The sequence below is a fragment of the Centruroides vittatus genome, unplaced genomic scaffold (assembly GCF_030686945.1).
Source record: "Centruroides vittatus isolate TY-2023 unplaced genomic scaffold, ASM3068694v2 contig_926, whole genome shotgun sequence".
Lineage (NCBI taxonomy): Eukaryota > Metazoa > Arthropoda > Arachnida > Scorpiones > Buthidae > Centruroides > Centruroides vittatus.
The window spans coordinates 1,476,897-1,503,736 of record NW_027122612.1 but is presented as its reverse complement, the minus strand read 5'-3'; the positions used below and the strand labels follow the sequence as shown (position 1 = coordinate 1,503,736).

Below are 26,840 nucleotides of genomic sequence, written 5' to 3'. Positions count from 1 at the left end.
TTATAAACCCAGAAATTAGAATTGGACAATTGGAAATTGGAAATATGGATATATAATTAGTTAATGATAAATTAATAGGAACTTCCCTTTTATTAATACAAAATGTATGATCTAATAGGTATTCTGGAACATTCAAGTCTGCAGGGAAAGCTTCTTAGTGTTGCCTTGAGTGAATACATAAAATTTTACTCTATCATTGGTTTTATGAAGTCAAGGTTAGCTGAAATGTGTGTGGAAGACAAGAAATTTCCAGTACAAAAGCATACTGTAGTAATTAGCAAGGCGTATAGGATCAGTGGAGTTTTCAATTTGCTGGTATTAAAGATGGACAAATCAGTTTATTTTCCAAAGCAATTACTACTAGAAGGGAATACAGAAAAAGTAAATATACTGCAGGAGCTTATGTTTTCACTCAGGACAAAATTGGGAGATGAGAGAAAAAGTCAATGAACAGGGATTTCAAGGAGAATCTGGAATAAATATTAATGCTATACAATCACATGAGGAGATTAAAAACCTTATAAGAACTAAAGTAACTTAATGGCGTTACTGGAATCGTATCGATTTAAAAATATAAAAGAATTAATACAATAATTTGTTATAATGTAGGAATTTTCCCAAATTTACATAGTTTGTTTTTTTAAAGAAGTACTAGAGTTACAAAATGGATGTTACTTCTGTGTGTTGTTGAGCATGATTATCAACGTAAAAATATCAAGTACAAATTTCTTCTCATACAGCAGAACTGTAACTAATTATTGTTTAAACATTTTGTTAAAATCCTTGTAATCAAGTTATATAATATCTTTTTAGTTTATATTAATGAAAATGTGTATCTATGTTAAACAAAAATAGATAAGATGTATCATATGAAATTAATATGTCATTATATGATTGTGATTAGTTAATATTTGAAACATCCCTTGTAACAGGTTAAATCCTAATATAAATAAACATTACTTACTTACATATTTAATTAAAAAAGTAAGCCAGTTTTCTGTTTCATTATACAAACCTTTACTCTGATCATTTCTTCTGGACAACCAATCATAGATGATGCTAGCCATCCTTCTAAACTTTTGGCAAAATTACGAATTGCCTGAGTAAGAGAACCTAAAAAAAATAAACATTCATGTATACTATCATCAAATTTATTTTTGTTTAAAACAATTAAATGATAAAAACAATTATAGATTTGATATAATAATTTATAAAAAAATAAGTCTATGTTCAAATGTCAAATATAAATTACTCTAATATAAATTTTAGAATAATTTATATGATAATTTTTAATATGTATAAAATTTATAACATGTATTCTAAAATTTAAGTTAGAGTAATTTATATTTGACATTTGAACATGGACTTATTTTTTTTACCACCATAACACTGGTGCCATCCACAGATCTGCTTTCAAACTGGGTCCACACTGCATTGTGCCGCAGGTGGAAACCCTGGCCATTGTCAAGGTGATGGATCATGTCTATTCTGAATGGTTCCCTCGCAACAAAACTATCACCATTTACACTGACAGTACAACAACCCTCCATTCCAACTTCAATCCCCGTAATAGGGGTAAAAGCATCTTGAAAATCCATTATTATCTTAGTATCAATAGCCACAAGCATGTGATTTCTTTTAGATGGGTCCAGGGACACACTGGTGTACCTGGAAATGAGGCAGCTGACCAGCTGGCCAAACAGGTTGCTGCTTCCAGCATTACTCCTTGCTACAACAAAATTCCTGCTTTAAAAATCAAGCAATGGACTTGGGAACTCGCTCTTAGTCAATGGCAAGAAGAATGGGATAATGGGTGTACAGGTAGGTTACGCCCACCTTTATCCCAAGTGTTAACAAAAAACTTAAATGGAAACACTTTGAGCCTACCTTCTCCATGACTCAGTTAATTACTGGATATGGTAATTTCAACAGTTATTTAAAAAGGTTTCATCTTAAAAACACAGACATCTACACCTGTGACAGTACTTCAATCCAAGACAGCCAGCACTATCTGTGGGACTGTGAACTTTTCAAACAGGAGAGAGACAGACCATGGTGCTCCATGCCGGAAACAACTGGCCATGCCCTAACAGCAGACTCATGGAAGATCCAAATGTTTATCAACATCTCATCAAGTTTCTGGAAACAACAGCAGCACGCAACCCACCAACAGTCTGCTAGAAATGATTGATCAACTGGCTAACTTTTTCTCTGACAATTGTTCCAGGCCTCCAACCAGTTATGCTGCTCTATTGGCTATCGCTGCACATACATAGACTGTTCTTCCATTGTGTAACAGGGTAAGTAGCGTCGTTTTCTATTGTGCAAACGTGCTCTTGCACTCTTGCTACCTGTGTGTTCTGTACATGCATTCCATGCTCGTCTACTGTAGTGCAGTGTCATCTATATTTCTTTGTATTGTTTTTCTGTAATCCACTGTAAATTTTGGGCATTACCATTCTGTATACATCACTGATCTTATGTTTGTGTAACTTTTCTATACTCACATATCATTAACCTACTCACAAGTTATGTACTTTTCTCTGCTACTGTATTTTGTACAATGTCTAACACCAATTGTAAACCTCTTATGCAATTCATGAGGTATATTATTGTTACTCTTGTCTGCAATGTACTACTATCTGTAAACAGTTACTCACTGTACATTACTGGCTTTTCCTATTTTATACAGCACCTCTGTCTTGTGTTGCTGTGCTAGCATTTGCCAGTAATTATCATATTTATTAGGTACTTTATCTTACCAATGTATTCTATTGTAATTATCCGGTTTTAATTGTATAATTCTCTCCACCTTCATGTTAATTACTGATGTTTATCCTCATGTTTTGCATGCTTCTTGTAAGTGAAATCTCACTGTACTGTACATATCATGTTAATTATTATGTATATTTATGTTGTAGCTGTATACGTATACATTTTTATGTACTCACTGTTGTCTGGCACACATCAATGTATTTCAGTCAATTCTTTATCTGTAATATATATCGTTATGCTTTTAATAGTTGCGGTGAAGGTGCCATGTACTCTCACCTGTCTCCCTCACTTTGCCCCCCTTTCATTCCCTATCCTTCATCTACCTCACTCCCATTTCACTAACTTTTCTCCTCCAATCTCCAGGTCGTACATATGAGTGGAACCTGGAGGCAACCCCCCTTCAATTAAAATGTAAATGTCTGTGATCATCATTTTAGAATCAAGTGCTAATAGTTACTCCCTGAAAAGTGAGGATGTCATCCATGACTTAGCATTGTTTCTGTATGTATACAGCAGATATTTTACACTTTTAAAGTATATTTGCCTATCATAAGTGGTAAAAGTTTTTCAGACCCATCACTGTTTGCACAAAAAAAGTACTTTTAAGCATTCTTTGCTGCACTTTCCACTATGGCAAGAGTCTCCTTTAAGTGCTAGTGTTCTATCGAGGAGCATATTGAAAATTAGTCCTGTCTCATTGTCATTGAAAATGTTTCTTGCTTTGTAACTGTGTGTTAATTCTGGAAGTTTCAAAATCAATTGTTTTCCATTGCAGGGTCCACTCCATCTGCCTCTCTAGCTGTCTTTAGTGATTCCACCTCTTCTTAATTAAACTGCCATAACCATTTGATGCCTTGTGTGAAGTCGCCAAATTCGTGATATCCAAATGTCAGGACTTATCGTATGTGGGGTGAAGGAATTTGAGGCAAATAGCTGCAGTGACAAACAAACCCGTTTATTTATACAATCTAGTGTGTCTTGCGTGTCTTGTCTTCTGGTGGCTCTCGATGGTTCAGTTGTTGGCCCCGGGGCAGACAGTTGATGCTCGACCGTGGGAGGTTGTGACGAATGGTGAAAGCCCGAAGTTCAGTCGGATGGTGTCCACTTGTAGAGGCAGGGAAAAGTCTGGACAGTTGATTATAGTTGTTAGCTGGGAGAAAGTCTGAACAGTGGGAGGCAGAGAAAAGTCTGCTTTGCCCTTGAGATCCAGGTTTTTATAAGATTTCTCTTCCCTGGATCTCCAGCTCCTGATTGGTCGGGTTCCTGTATCTAGACAGATGACCGACCATTTCGAGCTACTAAAGGTTTAAATTCGACACTGTGTTTTAATCCGATCAAAAGAAATTAATCGCAACTTGAAACTTATGCTCGTATTTGTTTCAAATCCTTATAAGTGTGACACATAATAGCACTGCATCTCCTTTTAAGGTTATTTAAAAACATTTTTCTCTCGATTAATAATTTTAATATTTCCTGATTTTATTTAAAGTTTTCTTCCAATTTCTATGAGCATTAGAAACAAAGCTTGATCCCTTGATTTGACATTTTTATGATATTTTTAACACATGAGCACGAGTAACACTCAGGCTTCACACTTGAAATCATTCATTCCAAGTTTTCTGCTTCTTCCCATGCCTTTTCTTGCATCATTGGACCATTGACTGAAATAGAATTGTTTCTTGTTTCCATCAACCAATCAAAAAGTTTTCTGTCAAGCTCATTGCTTGTGCATGGTAGTCCTCTAAGTCGATGTGATCCTATTAATGTTGCATTTTTCTTTTTGTTTTTTTCATATGAAACTATTCTTGAGTGGCTTGATTTTGGAATGCCATATTTTAATGCAATATCCAATTTCTTTTCCTCTGTATCAACCACTTTCAAAATTTTCAGCTTCTGCACTACAGTGAGTTGCTTTTATCTTTGTTCTTTTTCTACCATTGTATCAATATATAAGATTGTAAAAAAGAAAATCCTCAATACTGTATGCATCAAAATTTCAAAATTTAAATTTACAAACTGATTAAAATTGAGTGGTTTTTTCCCTACACAGCAAATTTGTACAGTACTTACCAGTGAATAAATAGTGTGCAATGGTGATCAATACAATACATTGAAATTTTGTGAAATAAATATGCAATTTAATTACAAAAAAAAATTGTCCCCTCTGTAAATGAAAACTGGTTTTTAGTCCCTGTTGATCAAGCATTTTGAATTCCAGGATGGAGGACAACATGTGAAATAGAGATTGCTCAAGTGGTATCTAGATTATTCAACATCTGATGGTGTTCATATCATATGACTAAATGCAAAAGTAAGATACACAAGGAAAACAAAAACAGTTTGATAAATCTTTTCCTCAGATTCAGTTGATTCGCTAATTTCGATGATTTTCTATTGAATCAGCAAAAAGTACTTTAAAGAAGATGAAAAATGCATATAAATAAATATAAAATGGTCAGTACCTAAAGAAAAGTTGTAAGTTGGTTCATTATACAGGGTGTTCGTTATTAGGACTTTTCCTATACATACACACACACACACACACATCACTAAATGTCTTAATTTATTTAAAATACATATATCTGTTTACATTACACACATTTTATTCATTAAATTAACTGCAAATCATACTAAAGAATGCATATTTGAATGTTGCAATAATCTTTTTGTTATTAATTCTTATTGTCCATGGAGAAAATACTGTAAAAAAATCTTGAAGCATAAATATAGCAGAGAATCTACCGGGTCTTTCAACAAGAGGTGTCATTTTAAATTTTGTGCCATTTTTCAACTTTCAACATACATCTGTTCATTGCGGTGACATTGACAAGTAAAAACTAGGAGGTTTTCAAATATGGATTGATACACAGTCGCACAATGCACTGAAGTAGTGAAAATTCACTACAAAAACGCTGAAAATATTGCAGAGATGGGTCATAAAGTTCATACTACTTTTGGTCCTCATCAAGTGCCTTCTTGCACAGTTATAGTGAATTTAATCAATAAATTTGAACATCTCAGACAAGTTAGTGATGTGAAGACTCCAACTCGTGCTAGTCCGGCCAAATCACCTGGAAATATCGCCGCTGTAGCTGAGAGTGTGGCTGAAAACTGAGTTGACTGACTGACTGAGTTGAAATCATGTTGATTGATTTTTTTGGCCTAAAATTGATGCTATAGATGCAGACGAACATTTATTTTCAACAGGACAGTGCCACCTGTCACACAGCTTGTGAAACAATGGCTCTATTGCATGAAAAATTTCCTGGACATGTGATTTCTCAAAATGGAGACTTCAATTGGCTGCCAAGATCAAGCAATTTAACATCATTAGACTTTTTTCTTTGGGGCTACGTTAAAGGTAAAGTCTACACCAATGCTCCAGCAATGATTCAAGCACTCAAAGACAATATTACAGCTGCTATTGGAGAAATACAGCCACTATTATGCGAAAATGCAATAAAAAATTTCATCAAAAGAATGACCATTTGTAAGAAGAACTGAGGAGGACATTTGGCAGATATTGTATTCCATTACTAACCTCAGAGTTTGTACTTTGGATTAAAATAAAAATATCACCACTTTTCACAAAAATATTGCATTTTTCTGTTGATTTAAAATGACACCTTGTTGAAAGACCCTATACTATTCAAAACTTTACCATTATGAAATGGATACAATTTTTTTAAACTTTGTTGTTGAGCCTATTGATCATAAACTGAGAGCAAGATGATATTACAGCAACCAATAAGTACACAATTACTGTAAGAGATAGTCTAGATAATTATATAACTTTAACTTTATTCTAAAACAAAAGATTTATTTTAGATGTCTCTTTTCATATGAAAACCTAACTGAAGACATCCAATATTTCAGAAATGATACTTCCAATCACGTAAAACATCTAAATATTTAGCAACGTATCTCCACCTGAGTTGGAATCTAAATAGAGAAACTATATGATAAAATGATAAATTTTTATTTCTCTGAATTATAGCAGTATGGTCATTAGTTATCTGCTTGAAAGTCTTCACATTTGTAAACAAATTTAAAATTTATATGAAATTAGACATTGAAACAAGCACGATTATTTTGATTTTAACAAGTAACAATACCATGTTAATAGTTAAGAAAATCTGTTTTAGATGAAATCATCAAAATGAAGAGATAAAATTGTTAATTCAAACTACTTTAAACTAATACTCAAGAAAATGAGCATCTCAAATGTCTCAATAGTTAAACTTATGAATTAAACAAATACAATCACCATTGACAAGAATTTAAAATATTTTTAATATATTATTTTTGGAATTTTTTACATTTTATCTTTAAAATTCTACTTAAAAATTTCAGAGGATAGAAACTTTTAATCATTTATTGGAATTTCAAATATTTCTGTTACATTCATTGTGATGCCTATAAATAAGAAATTTCAAATTATCATAATTAATTATATGTTTCACCTGACAACCATTTCTTTATTAAAACTAATGCAATACATTCAAAATTTAGTTCTAAATTGTGTTTAAACAATTTGCTAATATTAATAATTATAAGCAATTATTCAAAAGCCTACTCAAACATGTAAAAAATAATATAAAAAATTCAAATGTTTAACCAAATATCACAGGATTTTTAAATCCTAAATTAATTATTAAAATATCAGGTCAGTCCATAAGTTCATGTGTATTTTTATCTACAAAAAAAAGCAGCAAAAAATTTTAATTAAATTTTATTTCAATCTATAATGTATTCACCATTATTTTGTACAATTTCTTGCCATCTTGATGGTAGCTTTTTAATCCCGTCTTCATAAAATGATTTCGGTTTTGAATCAAAATATTCAAAAATAGCCTTTTTTTTACCTTGTTCTCATCCTCAAAAGTTTTCCCTTTTAAAAAATTCTGCAAACTGCGAAAAAGATGATAATCACTGGAAGCAATATCTGGTGAATGTGGTGGATGAGGTAAAATTTCCCAGTTGTAGCTTTCAAATTTCTGTACAGTTATTTTTGCAGCGTGTGGTCTGGCATTGTTATGCTGCAAGAGAACCTGCTTTCTGTTCACTAACGACGGTAGATTTTTTTTTCAATTTTTCATTTAAATGCTCTAATTGCTCACAATACATTTGAGCTGTAATTGTTTGATTAGGTTCTAACAGCTCAAAGTGAATTACACCTGACATATCCCACCAAACAGACAAAAGAAGTTTTTTTTGGATGCAACCACCTTTTGCAGTCAGTTTTGGCTGCTTGTCGCGATCCATCCATTGTCTTTTTCTTGTCACATTATTACAGAGGATCCATTTTTCGTCTCCAGTAACCAGCCAACCAAGAAAAGGTTCTAAAGCAATACGGGATAAAAGAGACGTGCAAATGTTTACACGTTGTTGTCGGTTAGCTATTGACAGTTCATGTGGTATCCATTTTCCTAGCTTTGAAACTTTTCCGATTTGTTGTAGGTGTCTATGAACAGTTCCATGGAATGAATTTAAATGTTCCACAATTTCATAAACTGTTAAAGATGGTTCTGCTTCAACTAGTGCAGAGAGAGCATCATCATCAAAGTCAATGGGTCTTCCAACGAGCCTTATCCTCCACACTAAAATCATTGTTTCTAAATCTTTCAAACCACTTCTGCACAGTCCTTGCACTAATTACAATTTGATTATGTACAGTATTTATTTTTTTGGCTGCATTTGTAGCATTCTCACCACTTAAAAATAAAAAGTACAAAACATGTCTTTTGTATTCTTCTTCTTTCACAGTTTAATATGGAGATTATAGATGTCTTTTGTATTCGTTGGTTACTTCCATTTTAACGAAAATAAACAACTGAAATGTTCACAATTCTGAACAGTATTATATGAATGAGATCCAATTTAACACTTCAGTGTAAAAATTATCACATTAGACTGACATGTTTAACAGCAAAACAAGATTTTTCTCAAGGTCATAAAAATGCGCATGGACTTATGGACTGACCTGATAAATGTAAAAAGGCAGCATTGTCTACTTTTAAGATAAACTACTTAATAATTATTTCAAAATATAGCAAAATTATAGACCATTTGGCAAATACATATAGCAACTGAATTTCACTATATCAAAACTGATTTATTATAATCTTAAAACAAAATTCAAGACAGAAAAATAATTACTTGGAATGGGTCGTAAAACATCCGGAATGAGCACATCGACTAGATTTTGGTAAAACTGATAATCAGCTCGACGAACGAATTGTTGAACTGGTTCACACTTGCACAGAAGGTATAATTTTGACTTGCTGAGTAATTTTTCATACTCACTAAAAAAATTTATAGTTTTTTAAAATAGTAGGACATAATTATCTTCTAATTTCAACTTACTTTTGGCCATGGCTATTTTGTGTTCTCCAAAACGTCTGCCATAAGGTTTCTACCATACAAAACTGAAGATTTACTACAGCATCTAAAAATGCCTTTAAAGATAATAAACTTATAAGAAACTTATAATAGTTACACTTATTTTATATTCTTATATTTGTAATTGTATCTTACTTCACAATGTTCTCTGTACAAATTGCGAAATTCAAGTAAATCATCCTGATTTATACCATCAGATAATGATGATGTTTCAAAATCAATATCAATAAAATTCGGAATTGCAGCTGAAGCATCACCAAGAAATTGCTGATGTTGTTGTTGAGGCTGCTGATTATGAAGGCCTTCTGCAGTCTGTGATGTAACAGAGCTACTAGATGTACTATTTCCATCTGAATTATCAGATTTTGTGGAATTGTTCGGTTTTAACCTTGAAGAAATTAAAACATAAAAACTTTAATAAGTTATCTTTTAATAAATATTTAAGTTATAGTTGCTGTAAATAATTTAACATTGAAAAATACAGTGAGTCCTTACTTAATATCATCAATACATTATAATACAGCTTGATCCTCATGCCAAATGTTAAATAGCAGGAAGGAAAACTCACTGAGTATGATATTATTAATAGTTTTTTATTGCTAGCACTTTCAACAAACCTATGTTTGTCATCATCAAGCAAACAAAAATTTAATGCAAATTTGCATTAAACATTAAGGAATGAACAAAAATTTGCATTAAATTTTTATTCATTCCTTCTGCCATCAATAGATTCTTGGAAACTAATGTTAAGCATTACTTTTTTACAATTTGTTTTGCTTATTATGTGAATTACTTATTATGAGAGGTACTCATTAAGCAAGGTTCCACTGTACTCAAAAAATATTAAACTTATATATAAAATAACAAAAATATAACTTTATCAAATTAATTTTTAATTATAAATTAAAATATTTATTACTTATTCTTAATTCATTTGGTAATTTAATAAAAACATAAATATATAAAAACTTTACCTTTTTGTTTGTCCTAAAGGCTGTTGTCTAAGAGCTGTTGTTACATCATCTGTTATTTGATTAAGTGGAGAATTTGGTTTTACACGTATCCCATAGTAATGGTACTTTGAATTACCTCTATTAAAAATAAATATTGAATTATTGTATAGAAATCTTAAATTTTCATAGTATCTTTTTAGTGTATATGCAAATAAGAACAACAACACAGATAAAATTTTCCTATGAATATCAAGTTTATATGCTACATAAATGATTTCAATTATCTGAATACATATTTTCAGGATACAGGTAAGTCAAAAATAAAAACAGTAATTCTGATCAATATATTAGTTATTTACGTAAATATGCTCTAAATCAAATTTATTTAAAATAAACAACTAAGTATATTAATGATTCATACTTCAACTTCTTGCACAATTCCTGGAAAGGATAAATCAACACACAAAAAAACGTTTTTATATCCCAGTATGAACAGATTTAGACAAAATTTTTAAACACGTTCAAATTTGGGTTTCAAATTTATACTGGTCAATAGCCTGATGAAGACCAAGTTTATGGTTGAAAATGTTCATTTTGTCTAAATCTGTTCATACTGGGATATAAAAAAAGTTTTTTTGTGTGTTGATTAATTCATACTTCCAATGCAGAAAAAGAAAAACAACATGAAGAAAAAACTAGAAAGTTCATTATTAAAGGAGATAGTTTTTTTTACAGAAAAACACTACATTATTTAGGAGAAAACCAAGAATAGAAGAATTAAGTGATAGTGGAAACAGTGTGTACTGAGAAAATATGGATTTATGATACAAGAGTGAATAATAATGTTTTCTATAAGATAGTCTCTCATTGGCATAAAAGTTGCTAATTTATACAAAAGACAATATTAAAAGATTAAAATGTAGTGCTCTCTTGCTAATTCCAAACCAGGGGCCATATTCTGGTCACTGTCTCTGGTCTCTCACAAGCCTGTTATTAATTGGCTAATCCAAATGATTAGCCAATCAGCAACAGGCTTGTGAGAGACAAGAGACCAGAGACAGTGACCAGAATATGGCCCCAGGTTTGTACATTAATTTTTGAACCACAAAAAATTAAAAAAACAAAAAACAAAGTTTAAGGGCCTGTTTGACTGAAGGCGGTCTCACATTTGTTTTTCAGTTATTCTCAGTTTTTTAAACAAATTAATGTAAATAAAATATGTAATATCACATATTAAATAGAATAGTAGAAATTTCTTTAAAAAAGTCATATTAAGAGTACACTTTTTGAAGGCAAACACATTCTAATATAGATTTGTTAGTTAGTGTACAATGACAAATTTGTGAAACTAATAGATACTATTGTAAAACTGTACAACTGTAATATAACAACAACTGTAATATAAATGGAAATAAAGTGAAAATTCTTCATAGAGAGAAAGGGGCTTATAACCGAAAATTCAAAGAAAGTATAGAGATCATCAAAAACAAAAAGTGTATAAACAGAAACCTAAGTATGAAAATAAGTGAGAATTGGTTGAAAATATTGTAAGATTAAAATATTGTCAAAAAAAAAACGATAATTTTATAAAATTGAACTTTACTTTAATGGATAGTAATCATCCAACAGGTGGCGTATCAGCCACATAGAAATATTTAAATTAGCATAACTCAGCAGAAATAGTACGTGTTATGAGAAAGGAGACCGAGATCAGAAGTTCGCTCAAAAACAAGGTTTCTATAGTCTAGAGAGAACCAGTATTGGCAGGAAGTTTAAAGGTTCACCATGAATTAACATGCCAAATTAAAACCAACGAGCGTCCAAGTTTTATACAGTCATCTGAAAAACCAGACATTACGCAGAACGCCTTTCGAGAATAAAACAGCACATGATACTCGAACACAAAAAGGTATGTCAATACGGTTTACTGAACTTCACTCGGTTCGACCATTATAATGAATTCTTATGTCGGTGCAGTTCTTAACGAACATTACTTGTTTTAGCCAATCTCTGCAAGATAAATGTCAAGAGGAATGCCTCTAAAATATTCGAATATAAAGTTCGCAAAACCCTACTGGTTTGTTCAAAATATTTTTTACCTTTTGTAAGATAGAGGTTAAGGAAGAATGTTTACATATAATGTCCGTAGAGGTATGTATTGACTGTTTAACAGTATGGACTTATGCAAAATAATATAGAATTAACTTTAACTGATTTATGTCGGTTTTAGCCTTACCAGACCTTTCACAAGAACCTGCAGAGATTGCAGTTATGTGATAATGTAAACTGCATAGATTTCCAAGGAAAATCCTTAAAGATCTGAAGTCTTATGGTATGTTAGCATAGTCATAAATAAGCTCTCGCACATGTAAAAGTGTTTTATGTATATATTTTATTTTATTTTATCTTATGACTGATTTGTGTGTATTATGTTTTTTAGTCGGCTGAAAAGGGGCCTATGCAGCCTAAAACTTACACAAATACAGGTGTATGTACTGACTGAAATAAACTTTTTGATAAACATTGCCAAGTGTCCATGTATCTAAACCTTATGGAGTTTATGAATCAACAAAAACTACCGGCACGGTTTCAAAATACGTCTAATAGATACTACATAACATACACTCTTCAAAAATGAAGTTGCAACATTCCAAGGGACTATGCATAGCCACACCAAATGATTAAGTTTGTGTACACATAGAGTCTTGCGATACCCAATTTTGGGCTATAAAGGACAAGACCGTGTTTAGTAACACAGAATTCTAACTTAGTCAGGTTGTGCCACAATACTGAACGATATTCTTAGCAATTCTGACTCCACCCAGTGTAAGAATTCTTACTCATTTACTCAGACTACTTTTAATTGACTTACTGTGTTTAGTGACATCACTCCATTTTTTTTTTTGTTTTTACTTTGATGAATTTTATGCTTATGATTGTAATAGCAGCTCATGATGGATTAAATAATTTCATTTTTAAAGATAGAATTACTATTTTAAGCTTTTATTATATTTATTTTTATTTAATTTTAACTTCATCCACCAGTTTTCATAGTTGTCTAGCAAAGAATAATTGTTCAGTGATGCTCAGAATATTGTTAGCTTTGCCCAGTAAGCCACTGAAAATTCTGACTTAATGATCTGCATTACTGAACACTGCTCTGTAGTTGGCTCAGGCTGTAAATACTATCAGCAATGGGTTGTAACAGCCAAACTTTTGAAGTAGTATAGAAAATGCCTTGGAGACAACAGCGAGCTGAATACCACCAGTTAATGGTTAGGTAATGAGACTGTATCCTGGAGTTGCATAACCTCAGTTTATTGATGCATGCAGTTGCCACACATGTTGGACATGATATGAGTACCATCCAGTGTTGTGTGACATGATGGACACAGGAACATCTGCAAACATGCCGAAGAGAGAGTGGATCACACTGGTGCATGACAGAGCGCACAGACTGGCAGATTTGCTGAACAGTCTGTTGGAACCCATTCACCACAGCATGACATTTGAAGCTGCCTGTCACTGTCAACAGTGCATCTATGGTCACCCAAACCATTCACAACAGGTTGCATGCATGCATGGCAACCAACAATGGAGGTGCCATTAACTGCTTGACACAGGGCTGCATGCCTGGCATGGTGTCATTGTCATTGCATCTAGACCACTGAATCGCATCGAGTATTATTTATGAATGAATCACATTTGTCTGTGGACAGATGTGATGAGATCCCAGAAAACACTACATGCCAGCTCTTTTCACTGAGTATCACACTGGCCCCACATTGGGCATTATGGTTTGGAAGACATCATGTTAGATCAGTGGATCACATTTAGATCAGCCCTGGAACACATTTCTGGTACTCTGACAATGGACCAGTATGTAATACAAATTGTGGGGCCTATGGTTCAGCCACTGGTGCAGACCACACCCGACATGGTGTTCCAATACGACAATGCCTGACTGCATGTTGCATAACAAATTCTCACCAGTCTGAATGGAATTCACATCCCAGCAGCCTCACCAGATCTCTCTCCCAACAAACATCTGTGAGACCTCATCTGACATGAGGCCACTGCTATATACCATAGATGACATGCATGCTGCAGTAGACACAGGTTGGCAAAGGATACCTCAGGCAATTACTAATTGCCTCATTGATAGTATGTCTTGCCGTTTAGCTGCCTGTATAGCTAGCTGCCTATGAAGGTCATATTAAAAATTATTAATTTAATTGTAGGATTTCGTCTGGTGGCTAAATTTTTTGTAAATTGAAGACACAGTCGATTCTAGTGTTCTAGCACGTATAAAACTTTTAGACGACCTGACCTTCCTTTATAGGCTACTTGGCCATCTCTAGTTAAAACACAAAAATTTTATCCAATTAAAAATATAAATTTTAAAAAATTAGAATTGGTGGATCATACAGCGTCTTCCGGTTTTCCATCCTGTTCCATTTGGGAATTCCGGCCCTTTATATACACTAGAAGAATGCACTGTTAAATGCAGATTTTTTGGTATTCTCTCTGGTGACGAATTATTGCAAAAGGTTTGATTGTTCGTTTGATGGCTAAATTTTTGAATTACTAGAACACATATAAAATGGTGGTGTTCAAGAGAATTTTTTGAATCGACTGTCTCTTCAATTTACAAAAAATTATTAATTTAAATTAAAATTTAAAAATTATTTGACTTTTACATTCCCTTGAAGATGAGTATTTAATTTCATAGAAGCTTCAATTGAAAAGTAAATTTGTTTATTTTATGTTTTATCGTATTTTATAATATAATATTAAATAAATAATAATATACTAGAAATTTCAAAATATAAATTTTAATTAATGAGAAATTATTCTACATTAACATACCTGGTACCTAATCTTCTCGTTCTTAAACCAAGAAATACAGATCTTATTAATTTACCAAATGATGCTGCATTTACTGGTTCTAATTTATGTTCTGCACAATGCCTTAAGTAATGATTATAGAGTGTACTTCTAGGTAAACTAACACCTTCTGCAGTTTCATAATTATCTATTAACCATTGAACCTGAAAGAAATGTAACTATTGTAAACATATTACAAATAAAAATGATATAAATAGAGATATAAGTAGTTTAAAAAATATTAAGAAACTATACAAACATTTTAGATTAACAGTCTACCTCATAAAAATACATTAATAATTTTTGTAATAAAATATTAAAAAACAATACTTTATTCAAAACTTTTGGACTGTTGTTTAAAATATACAATTTCTTGAAAAAGGACTAAACAAATTTAGTTGTAAATCTTTAAAAATTTCTTCTTGATAAATTTTATATTCGAAGTTTTAAATTTTTAAAAATAAATTTAAATAGAATTTTAATAATTTTAATGCAATGAGAATAAGTTTATAAAAATACAACAAAAGCCAATTAATTTATTGGCTGCAATTTGAAAAACTGTAGACCTATAAATTCCCAATGTTGTCTGTCTGCCTGACCTTCCTTAATCTCGAGAACAGTTAGGTAGGTGAAAGTCAAGACCAGATAGGGAAAGCTTAGGGGCAGGAAGCCCAATTAACTACAGAAATTATGTGATTTCTGTAGTTAATTCAAAAATTTTTCCCAGAATGAAGTTACATATTTGACTGACATGACTCTGTTGTTATCAGAAAAAGTATGATGTACAGAGGCAAGATACTACTAATTTGAGATTGAGAGCATATATTTTAAATTAAATAAATTAAGAATATGATTAAAAATTGCAGTTCAGCACAGTGACAATGTCACAATAAATAATTGCTCATTTTGAATAAAAACTATTGATAAAAAGATTATATATTTTTTAAACAGTTCAGTGTTACAAGTTAACTGCTAATGATAAAAGTATTTGCTGGTGATATTTTGCCCTTGGAAATTCATTGTTATTATTTCACAGCATTAAAAAGCAACTGTTTAATATGAAAATTATTAAATATGAAAAGCAAACAAATTATAACATTTTTTCAATTTTCAATAAAGCATTTCCTCCTAAAGTTAGCATCAGCATCTTAATAACTTGGCAGTTACTTTTTTTAAAATTTCAATAGAAAAATTGAATAATCCAATAATTTAAAATCAAGATACTATTAATCCCAGATAATGCAAATATCAAAATATTTATATATTTTAAACAAATAAATAAGCTGAAACTTACATATAATATAAAAATCATACTTTCCACACATTTTCCATGAAAAGTGTGTGGAGGTGTAGTTTGCTGGAGAAAAAAAAAAAAAAAAAAAAAATGTAATTGATTGGCCATCACAGAGCCCTGATGGCCAGATATGAACCCGATAGATAATGTTTGGGGAATTATGAGCCATCTTGTTTATGTCCAAAACAGACAATACAACACTGTAAATGAACTGAGATTAGCTATCATGGATTGTTGAGAAAATATTAAACAAAAACAACTTCAAAAACTATTAAAATGTATGCCTGATAGAGTATTTGAATTAATTAAATCAAATGGTGGTCCTACAAATTATTGAGACATCACAAATCGATTTTTTGTGCACCTGTGTTTATACTTTGAAACAATCAAAAATTAAAAATCTGTGATAATTTTTTTTGTATTATCAGATTGCTGTAAAAATTTCAGAAAATTTTAAATTGATGTTTTAAACAACTTAATAATATAATAAATACATTACTATTGTTAATGTTTTTATTATTGAGAAAAGTTGGATGTGTTTATAATTTTGAAACAAACTGTATATATGGAATATACAAAATATTTGTGATCCATCTAGAATTGTAGGATTAATGGGATAAGACAACACAATACATGGACAATCTGCAAAAGAGGAGTGCCTCCTGAGAAGACTTTCTATGATGAACTGATCCCTATTTAGGTGATAGACACATGAAGAAAACTTGGAAAACTCCACATGGATTCGTAAGATGTGAACCCATGACCCATCAGTGTTCAGTGGTTTTATCCACTTGTGACTGTTGGGTGTGGCCTGACTACCTACAAATTACACTGATCTCCATGGTCATGAATAATTGGGATTGAATAAACCTTCATGAACATTGAATTCTCAAAGTTTGAATTCCATTTTCAAGGTCAAATTTGTAACATATTCCAAGACTTCGTGTATTACTGCTGTTTAAAAAAATTTCAGAAAAATGAATAGTTTTATTAAATAAATATACTATGCAATGGTTTATAGTGCTGCAAAAGTCACTTTATTTAAGCTAAAAGAAAAAAACCATAACATAACTTATGACAGACACCATATGAGTGACTACAATGATCTTTCAGCATTTTGCTTGCTTGAACATCCAATTTGTACAGGTGCCAACTCCAGTTTATAGAAGTCCAAGGACATAATCTGTCATTTCCCAAAGGATCAAAACTTTTCATGAAAAGTTGAAATTTTCGTGCATGAATTTCTGATTTCAAATGATTTAATTCCTGAATATTGATGTCCATGAACATTAATGGTATAGTGTATATGCAATTCGGCCTGCAATTGAAAAGTTTGGGTATGGTAACTACCTTACATAATAAAATTCATTTAAGTTCCTTTTGAAGTTTACATAATAAACATAAAACAATAATTTAAATGAGTTGTATTATAAAATCATATATTTACAGGCTTACTTTAAAGAGCATGACAAAATGAATCATGTTTCACACTGCAATAATCCTGAACTGTGATTCAATTCTAAAAGTATTTCTCAATTATTTTAATGTTTATTCTAACAGAGTGACAAATCAAACTAGAAATGAAATTTTTTTAAGAATTTAGATTTCATAATTTTCAATATGTATCCTTCACATCATTTTATCATGGCTGGCATTTGAACATAACAATAGACATGTTGTACTGCAAAATTAATGGTAGACAGATCATCCTTTCAGCAAGTGGTTTGCCATAGATGGCCATATGATGTATGGTTGTTGTCACTTTTGGAGGGTGCCAACTTGATAATGGCACTGTATAGCAAAGGACAGGCAATGTGTGAGCAATGTTGCTAGGTCTGGTAATTTATTGTAAGATTCAGTGATATTTCAAGCCAATTGGTGATTTGGCAACAATTTTTTCAATCTGCAATTTTTCTATACTATTATAAATTTATTCAAGATGCATTCAAACTTTTTCCTAAAAACACTGCTGGAGTCAGATCTAGGCAAACTAGATAATTACACTGTCTACAGCCTGGATCTGAAAGGCACCTCTACATTGCTTTATAAACTTTTATTTTTTTATACTTAAATTTAAACAATGACAATAATTTAAATTTCAGCATCAAGTTCATGTCTAAATTGGGAAAATCTGCTTCAGAGATACTATCAGCCTGCAGCATGTTTATGGTGATACTATATTAAACAGTTTATGATTGGTTTTCATGGTTTTAAGAAAGGATAGGCAACATTGGATGATGAGTGCAGGCCATCCAGATCCAGAACTGAAGAAATGGTTGCCAAAGTTGCCAATGGTTGCCAGAAGGTTTGCGATGCCAGAAGGTTGCCAGATGGAAAGTTGCGGGTCCAGATCAGATTAATGCTGACATCATTCGGAAGATCTGGAATGCCTGGGCAGACCTTCTCAAAATTTTCAATATCTGCCTGCAGAAAGGCATCTTCCCTTGTCCCTGGAAAAATGCGCAATTTTATTATCATTCCTAAAAAGTGCGGAAAGCCACTCACAGTTAGCAACATGCGAAACATCTCTCTTCTGTTGTCCTTAGGCAAAGTGCTAGACAAACTTTTATTTAACAGGCTTTATTGGTTCTGGGAGTCTCGGAGACTTTACCATAGCACCCGGTATGGATTTAGAAAGCAAAGAGGATCATAGATGCCTTGATGAACCTCAAGACCCACATCAAAGATCTACTTTCTGAGCATGCCTACATGTTTGGACTTAGCCTAGATTTAAAAAATGTTTTTAACTTGGCATGGTGGCCGCAGATCCTAAACCAGCTGAGTGAAAATGGATGCCCAGAAAATTTATTCAATTTAGTAAAGGACTTCCTTAAGGATAGAGTGGCCACAATCAGAATAGGTAAACAGCTCCAACAGGGATGTCTGCAGGGCTCTGTTTGTGGCCCACTGTTTTGGACAATTTTGTTTGACAGCTTTCTCTGGCTTCAGTTTGATCATTGGTGCAGGGTCTTTGCCTATGCCAATGATGCCTTTCTTGTCTTTCTGGCCAATTCTAGGTTCCCGATAGAGACTGCTGCCAATGATATTTTGACAAAAGTAGACAAATGTGGTGTCAGTATTAAGTTAATATTCAATGCAACAAAGACTAAAGGCATTGTTTTCACAGCTGCCTACTCATCAACAAATTTGTATTGATGTGTTTTGTGTGTATGCTTCAGAGACTCTTCCATTAAAATAGAGGAACATTTCCTTGGTGTGATCATTGATCACAGGCTAACCTGGAAGAAACACATTATGTACGTAACTAACCGTACCAACATTGTTTTTAATAATCTGCTTCAAGTTGCCAGGAACAGCTGGGGACTTGATCATGCAGTTGTCAATGCCATCTATGACTGGTGTTTTTGCCCACTATTTGTTATGCTTCTGCTTTATGGGGAGAGGTGGCCTTCCATTCCCATAATCATCGGCATCTCAAAACAGCACAACGCCTGGCACTCCTGTGCCTGACCAGATGTTATTCCACCGTGTCTAACGCTGCTCTTCCTGTGCTTGCAGGGAAGCCCTCCATCTTGCAGCAGATCCAGTGCTGTACAGACAGATTTATTTTTCCTTGTGGTAAAAGTGTTATTGTCTCAGGCAACGTGTATGATGCATCCTGTTATGAAATAAGTAGACTTTAGCAGACCTCCCTCATCCTGCACTCAGAAGGGGCCTTGGGGCTCATGACTGTGCTACCATCATCAAAGTTTTTACAAATGGCTCCAAGACTGCACAAGTCACCACAAGTGCTTTTGTTGCGTATGTTGGTAGTGAGGAATTTCATCACAACGCCTTTTCCCTGCACTCGGAGTGCTCAGTGTTTCAAGCAGAAATGTTTGTCATCTTTAAAGCAATACAATTCTGTAATAAAACTTTCAACAACTACAATATTACTATTTTCACTGACAGCCAGGCCATGGACCAAGTCTTGACTAACAAAGATACCACTCACCCCCTTGCTAGGGATACTTTGTTCTCTGCAGATCAGGCCAGTAATAATTATCATATAAAATGGATTAAGGGGCACTGCAGCACTCCAGATAACGAACATGCAGACTTCCTCGCATGTGTGGCTACCTCGTTCAGGGACATCAACCCAGTGTACAGCCATTTACCAGTCTCCATGTTAAAGCAGTTCCTCTGGCAACATACAATCGTAGTGTGGCAACAAGAATGGGAACATATCCCAGCAGTTCTCCCCGAGACGTAGCAAGATGCCTCAGCTGGAAATAGATCCACCCTCAATACCAGATGTCATAGCTGCTTTCAGAACATCAGTAAATTCAATGTCTACTTACATCATTTTCTACATAGTGACACTGACTGCTGTCCCAACTGCAATTTGTGTGATGGAGTGAGGCATTATCTTTTGTCTTGCCCATTGCTGGAGGACATAAGGTACAAGCTCAAACTTTATGTTGAAGAAGATAACCTCAATTGGCCATGTAAACTGGAAATTTTAGTGTCAAGTAAAAAGTACTTTTCCCTTTTTCAAAGGATGGTCAAACTTTACTTTAACAGAACACTAATACATTGATAAAGGTTTTTCCCCCACTTTGGTATCTTTGTGTTGCTGAAGATCTTATAATATCCTTATGCCTATTGTAGTGTGCATTTACTCTGTGTCTGTTACAGTACAAGGTCTGTACACCATTTTCGCCCTGGTGTCCGTGTTCATGTGTAGTTTCATTTGTTTTGTTCAGGCCTTTATCAATGTAATTTCATTGTGTGTCTAAGTTGCACTAGGGTTGTGCAAAGACTATATCCTCTCATATTGTACATATGTGAGTTTTTTGTTTTGACTAACCTTCACGCAAACTGCAATGTCTTTGGTTTCGTGTTTTACCACATGACTCAGGATGTCATGATTTTATATTTACATGTATTTTGTTTTCTTTCCTTTTTAAGCCTACTGTCAGTTTTCTTGCTCGTCGTGTTACCTCTATGTACACCCTGTATATATTCATCCCAACTGTGCCTAGCGATGTCGGGCAGAATAAAGTTTATTTTGTCTGTCTGCCTGTCTGTCCTTCACTCCTTGTTACATCTTCCTCCATCACAGCTAAAGCGTCTTTATCTGCTATATTAGATAAATTTTCCCATAATAAGTATAGTTTCTACAAGATGGATGTTGTTGCTCTCTACCCCTCAGTACCTCAGTTTGAGGCTGTTATGCTTCCAATACACTACTCATCAAGGAATGCTTTTTAGCGCAGCAAGTCTTAGAGATACTTAGGGGTTACTTTTTGTTACCGAAAACAATTATTTTCTGTTCAATGGGAAAATATACCTGCAGAAACAAGGGGTCCCAATGGGCTCACTGCTATCTGCTATACTAGTGGAATTTCTCATGAGACATGTTGAGCAAAGGGTTTTTAGTTTTCCCCCTATGATAGCATACCCATTGGTATATCTCAGATATGTGGACAATATTCTCGTGGCTTGGCAAGACACAGAGGAGGATTTCCTCGTCCTCAAAAGCTTTCTTACAAAGGTTTACTCTACCATCAATTTTACCTGGGAAAAAGAAAATGGGGGAAAAATTGTTTTTAGATCTAAACATCTCCAAGTTCCAGGGAGGTATATTGTACTCTTGTGTTCCATAAATTGAACAACATACTCCCTTTAATCTCTGCCACAGCATACCAGCTGCAGCATGACATCAATGCAGCTATAGCCCCTTTAATTAGACATGCCTTTCTGTTGTCTTCCACACAAACTGCTATCAATATTGAACTTACTGCCATTCACTTTGCAGTAAATGCAGTGGGTTATGCTAATTCCAATTTATAACCTGATTTTTAAGGCGATCGTTGGTATTTCATTATATACTCATCAGGCTTAGTGATGTTTATTTATATTATCTTGAACAGGGTTAAAAGATCTCTTTTTCCCACCACCACTTTACACATCCGAAAGGAATTCACGATAGTCCACCCCTCATTACTGTTCTGTGGCCACATCACTGTCTGCATTTGCCATATTTTTAAACGACACATGCTTTTTCTACTGGTCTCTCTGCAACCAAATCTCAGGAGGTTGCTATGCAATGACAGGGATGTTGCTTCCATCCTAGAGAGGTCCAGGATTTACTCTATCCCATTGAGAAAATGCAACATCTGGTATTCATACCCACTACATAGGAGCAACAACCAGAAAGTTGTCTTACCGCATCTCCAAACATCAACATTCTATCAGGGCAGGCAGGTGCAACACTGAGCTAGCAAGAATGGTGTTACAACACCAACACACCCTGCTGTGAGACTATGTAGCAATGTTCAGATGTTGCGATGAGAGGAGTCTGGTGTATGTTTGGAGGCCCTCCTTACTGTTTTACTAAATCCATGCAACTCCCCCGTGCCTGAGTTGCCTGCTATGTGGGTCGATTTGTATAAAAGGTTAAAACACCATCTCTAGCTCCATCTTGACGCCTACTCAACATATTATGGCACATGAGATTATGTTCGCCTGGAGTTTGGATCGTTAGGTAGTGGTTCTATGTGCTCCGTCTTTCGATCGTCGCATCGGCGTCAGTTTTGATTAATCCTAGGATATATATACATCGTTGGAATCGCATTAACGAGCTCTTTCGTATGGTATATGGATTTTTAGGATCGGACGAGAAGTTTTCGAATTACGACTTCCGGAAATTCTTGGACTTCGTACAAGTTTTTTTTTTTTTTTTCTTTTCGGCCCGCAACTACAAGTAGGTCTTTTCTTCATATATCGCTGGATAGGGGACAGTACGAGGATCACGTAGGTGTTCCCAATTTTCTATTACGGCCGACTGTTTAATTGTTATAACGGTTTTTATGTTCGTTCTTTGTTCGGGTAACATCGACCCCTCTGTCTTATTATCGGGGATTTTGTAAACGGTTTTTAATTGTCATACGATAGTCTACATTTGGTGTAAATTTAGTTATAATCCGAAAATTAATTACTTAGTTATAACGGTTTTTGTGGACAAAGAACTGTTTATACACGTGTATCGGCCGAGAGTAGCCATTCGGTGCGTAGTAAGCCGTTTGGCGTGTAGTGAGCTGCTCGGCGTGTTCTGAGCCGATCGGCGTGGCTAGTCAAGTCGGCGGGCTCAGCTTATCGGCGCGGCTTTTCTGCGTTTAGCTGTTCGGCTTTCTCTTTTTCGTAAGCGGCTCTTTGCATTATATTTCCTGGTTAGTATCCTAGTGATGGATGACTCAACCTCCAACAACAGCTTTGTTGAAGAAGAGCTCATTAGCTCCATAAATGACCATTTAGCTACAATTCTAGGCTGCATCAACACAGATAGTACCACTTCAATAAAGGTGGCTGACCGCGCCCGTGCCCGGGAAGCGGCGGTACAGATGCATGCAAAGGCTAACCAGATCTTTGGTTTAGTCCTTGGATTAAGGGAAGCTATAAAACACAAGGACCAGACGCCTAGTGCTAAAACTATCTCTTACTCTGAAGTTTTAAAAAAGAACATACGCCCCATGAGCGCAACCACTAAATTAATTGCTGAAAATTCTGCAAAGCTGGATGGAGTTAAACACCCGTCTAAGAGTAGTTATAGCGTAGTGGTTACCCCTACTACCCAACCGGGGAAGGCCACTCCAATAGCAGAGGAGACTATGAACCTCCTTCAAACTTACATCAACCCAAAAGAACTGGGCATCAGAATCAAACAAATAAGACCACTGCAAAGTGGATCGTTGGACATTAAACTCTCGGAGGAGCGAGACTGTAAGACACTCCAGGAAGCAATCCAATCCAACTCTAACTTACATGGCAAGATATCCATTAACAACAGAAACAAGAGACCACCGAAGTTAATATTATTCAATGTCCCTGATAGTATAGGAGACGAGGAACTGGCTGAGGAAATCCTCAGTCAAAACACACAAATAACGGAACAGGCATACAGCCCGGAAGGAATTCCAGTCATAAAAATAAACCGTAGTTTTAAAACTAAACAAAATGCGGAAACCAGACATGTCATTCTCACAACCCAACCACACACAAGAAACATTATTATGCAAACTGGTCGAATTTATGCGGGATGGTCCTCGGTAAGGGTGGACGACTTCATTCCCACCCTCCGCTGCTTCAACTGTTCAGGCTTCGGCCACACATCTCACACCTGTCAAGAGAGGCAAAGATGCAGTTATTGTACTAGGCAGCACAAGTTCAAAGACTGCCCGAACTTGCGAAAAGACCCAAGGTGCGCCAACTGTAAACTGTTTAATAAAAATGTCCCTGAGGAAAAAAAGATCAGGGACGACCACAATGCGTATGATAACAACTGCCCACAACTAAAAAAGTACAAGGCTAATCAAGTGATTAGGACAAACTATGAATAGCTATACTTAGCCCTCAGCTGCACTTTTGAACCATCATAATGGCTTCTAATAAGGACATCAACCTGAACTCTTCCCATAGCCAGTTGGACGATAAATTAAGGATTCTGCAAATTAACTTACAACGTTCTAAGGCGGCTTCCACGGAAGCCCTACAGACAGCTCTGGACCGGCAAGTGGACATACTAGTCATTCAGGAACCCTATTGTTATAATCAGAAAATTGCTCTTTTCGGCAGTCTCCCTACCTACTATCATGACCATCCACAGGAAAACCCCCGCACTGGGGTTATCATCATCAACCGTAGCCTCAATGTCCAGCTTGTTTCTCAACATACTAATAAATATTTCACTACCACCCTCATCAACTGGGCAAACACCACCATGGCGGTTATTTCGTTTTATTGTCCTCCGAGCGAGGACATTACCGGTCCCCTAGACGACCTGTACCAAACCACACATCAGCTGAGCAATCTCCCGACCCTCATTGCTGGGGACTTTAACGCTAAGTCCCAAGTTTGGCATAGTCCCTATGAGGATCCAAGGGGCTACCAGGTGGTTGAACTTATTAACAGACTAAATCTTCAGTCTCTCAACACGAGTCCTTTCCCAACCTACTCCTCCCCAACGGGGGAGAGTTGGGTGGACATTTGTATAGCAAACCGGCACCTTCTACAACGCAGCATCTCTTGCAACACACTAAGCGATCATTCGGCCAGCGATCATGGTTACATCGAGACCATAGTGGACATACCAAGCATTACTAGGAACTTAAGGATAAAACAAATTACAAATTGGAACAACTACAAAGAAAATGTCAGCAAATACTGGAACCCTGACTCCATAGCCCTAATCGAGGATACAGAAGATCTAGACGGGATTATAAGTAATCTCCATTCAGTCATCCATAAGGCCTATCTGAGGGCCACAAAAGTAATTGCAGTAAATAACTCCGCTCCCTGGTGGACAAAGGAACTCAGCGTACAGCGGACCTCACTAAGGAGGGCCAGAAAACGGTTCAGGCGTGAGGCTGATCCAGAGAGGCGGCAGGAACTTCGCCACGCATACCTGGATCTCCTTAGGCATTATAAGACCAATATTAATAAAGCCCGGACAGAATCCTGGAGGCGGTACTGCACTGAGGCCGGGAGGGGGAACCCATGGTCCACCCCATACTACATCGCCACAGGGAAAGTGAAAAAGACACAAGTTCCTCATAATTTTAAAAACAACACAGACTACAGTATCTCATTCGACAGCACCTATTCTGACATAATTAAGGACCTCTTTCCTGAGGACGATCCGTCAACTGATAGTGAGCAACAAAAAACTGTTAGAATCAACAGCTCAACACCCACCTCCATCTCAAACGATAAAATGTTCACCTACAGAGAAGTCGACCGGGAATTCAATAAGCTTAAACTGAAAAAGGCCCCCGGGCCCGATGGTATTCTCCCAAAACTGGTCAAGCTAGCTTACGAGGCAATACCAACTACCTTTGTCATTATTTATAATAAGTGCTTGCAGCTGGGCTACTTCCCCACATTGTGGAAGACTGCCTCTATCAAATTGATTCCCAAATGCGACAACCCCTCGAAACCCACCGATTATAGGCCCATCTCTCTCCTACCGGTCATCGGAAAGATCCTAGATGGCCTTATGGCCAATAGGCTTCAGTTTCACTGCGAATCCAACAAATATATTCACGATAACCAATTTGGTTTTAGGAAAGGGAGGAGTACGGTTTCCGCACTGGACTCAATAGTTAATTACATTCGGGCTGCCAAGAATAAAGATGAGCACACAATGCTCATCACAATAGATTACCGCGGAGCATTTGATCATGCGTGGTGGCCGGCGATTCTCATGGCCATCAAGGACGCCAAGTGCCCAAGGAATCTTTTTGCTCTTACCAACAGTTACCTACAGAACAGGACCATCAAGGTCATAAATAACAACGTCACTTTTCTCGAAAAAAGGATCAATAGGGGCTGTCCCCAGGGCTCCAGGGCGGGTCCCTTCCTGTGGACAGTCATGTACAACAGCCTATTCGATATTCAGGGAAAGGTTCCAGCAGATTACAATCTCCGAATCCAGACATACGCAGACGACACCATCTTGGCTCTGTCTCACAGGAATCAAGAAGTACTACAATCGAGAGCTAATGATATCCTGAAGTCTGTCTCCCAAT

General features: G+C 35.1%; 1 protein-coding gene across 12 annotated transcripts in view; it reads right to left on the bottom strand.

The window, feature by feature from the left end:
- Nucleotides 1-26,840, bottom strand: part of LOC136984696 (DNA-binding protein RFX2-like) — a 162,677-nt gene that overhangs the window by 27,175 nt on the left and 108,662 nt on the right. For all 12 annotated transcript variants that reach the window (XM_067281782.1, XM_067281779.1, XM_067281780.1 and 9 more), the window contains 6 exons: nt 15,000-15,181; nt 10,152-10,268; nt 9,313-9,565; nt 9,142-9,233; nt 8,935-9,080; nt 1,016-1,113 (listed from right to left, as the gene is read on the bottom strand). In XM_067281782.1, coding sequence (XP_067137883.1) covers nt 1,016-1,113; nt 8,935-9,080; nt 9,142-9,233; nt 9,313-9,565; nt 10,152-10,268; nt 15,000-15,181 — 888 coding nt within the window. The remainder of the gene's footprint in view (nt 1-1,015; nt 1,114-8,934; nt 9,081-9,141; nt 9,234-9,312; nt 9,566-10,151; nt 10,269-14,999; nt 15,182-26,840) is intronic.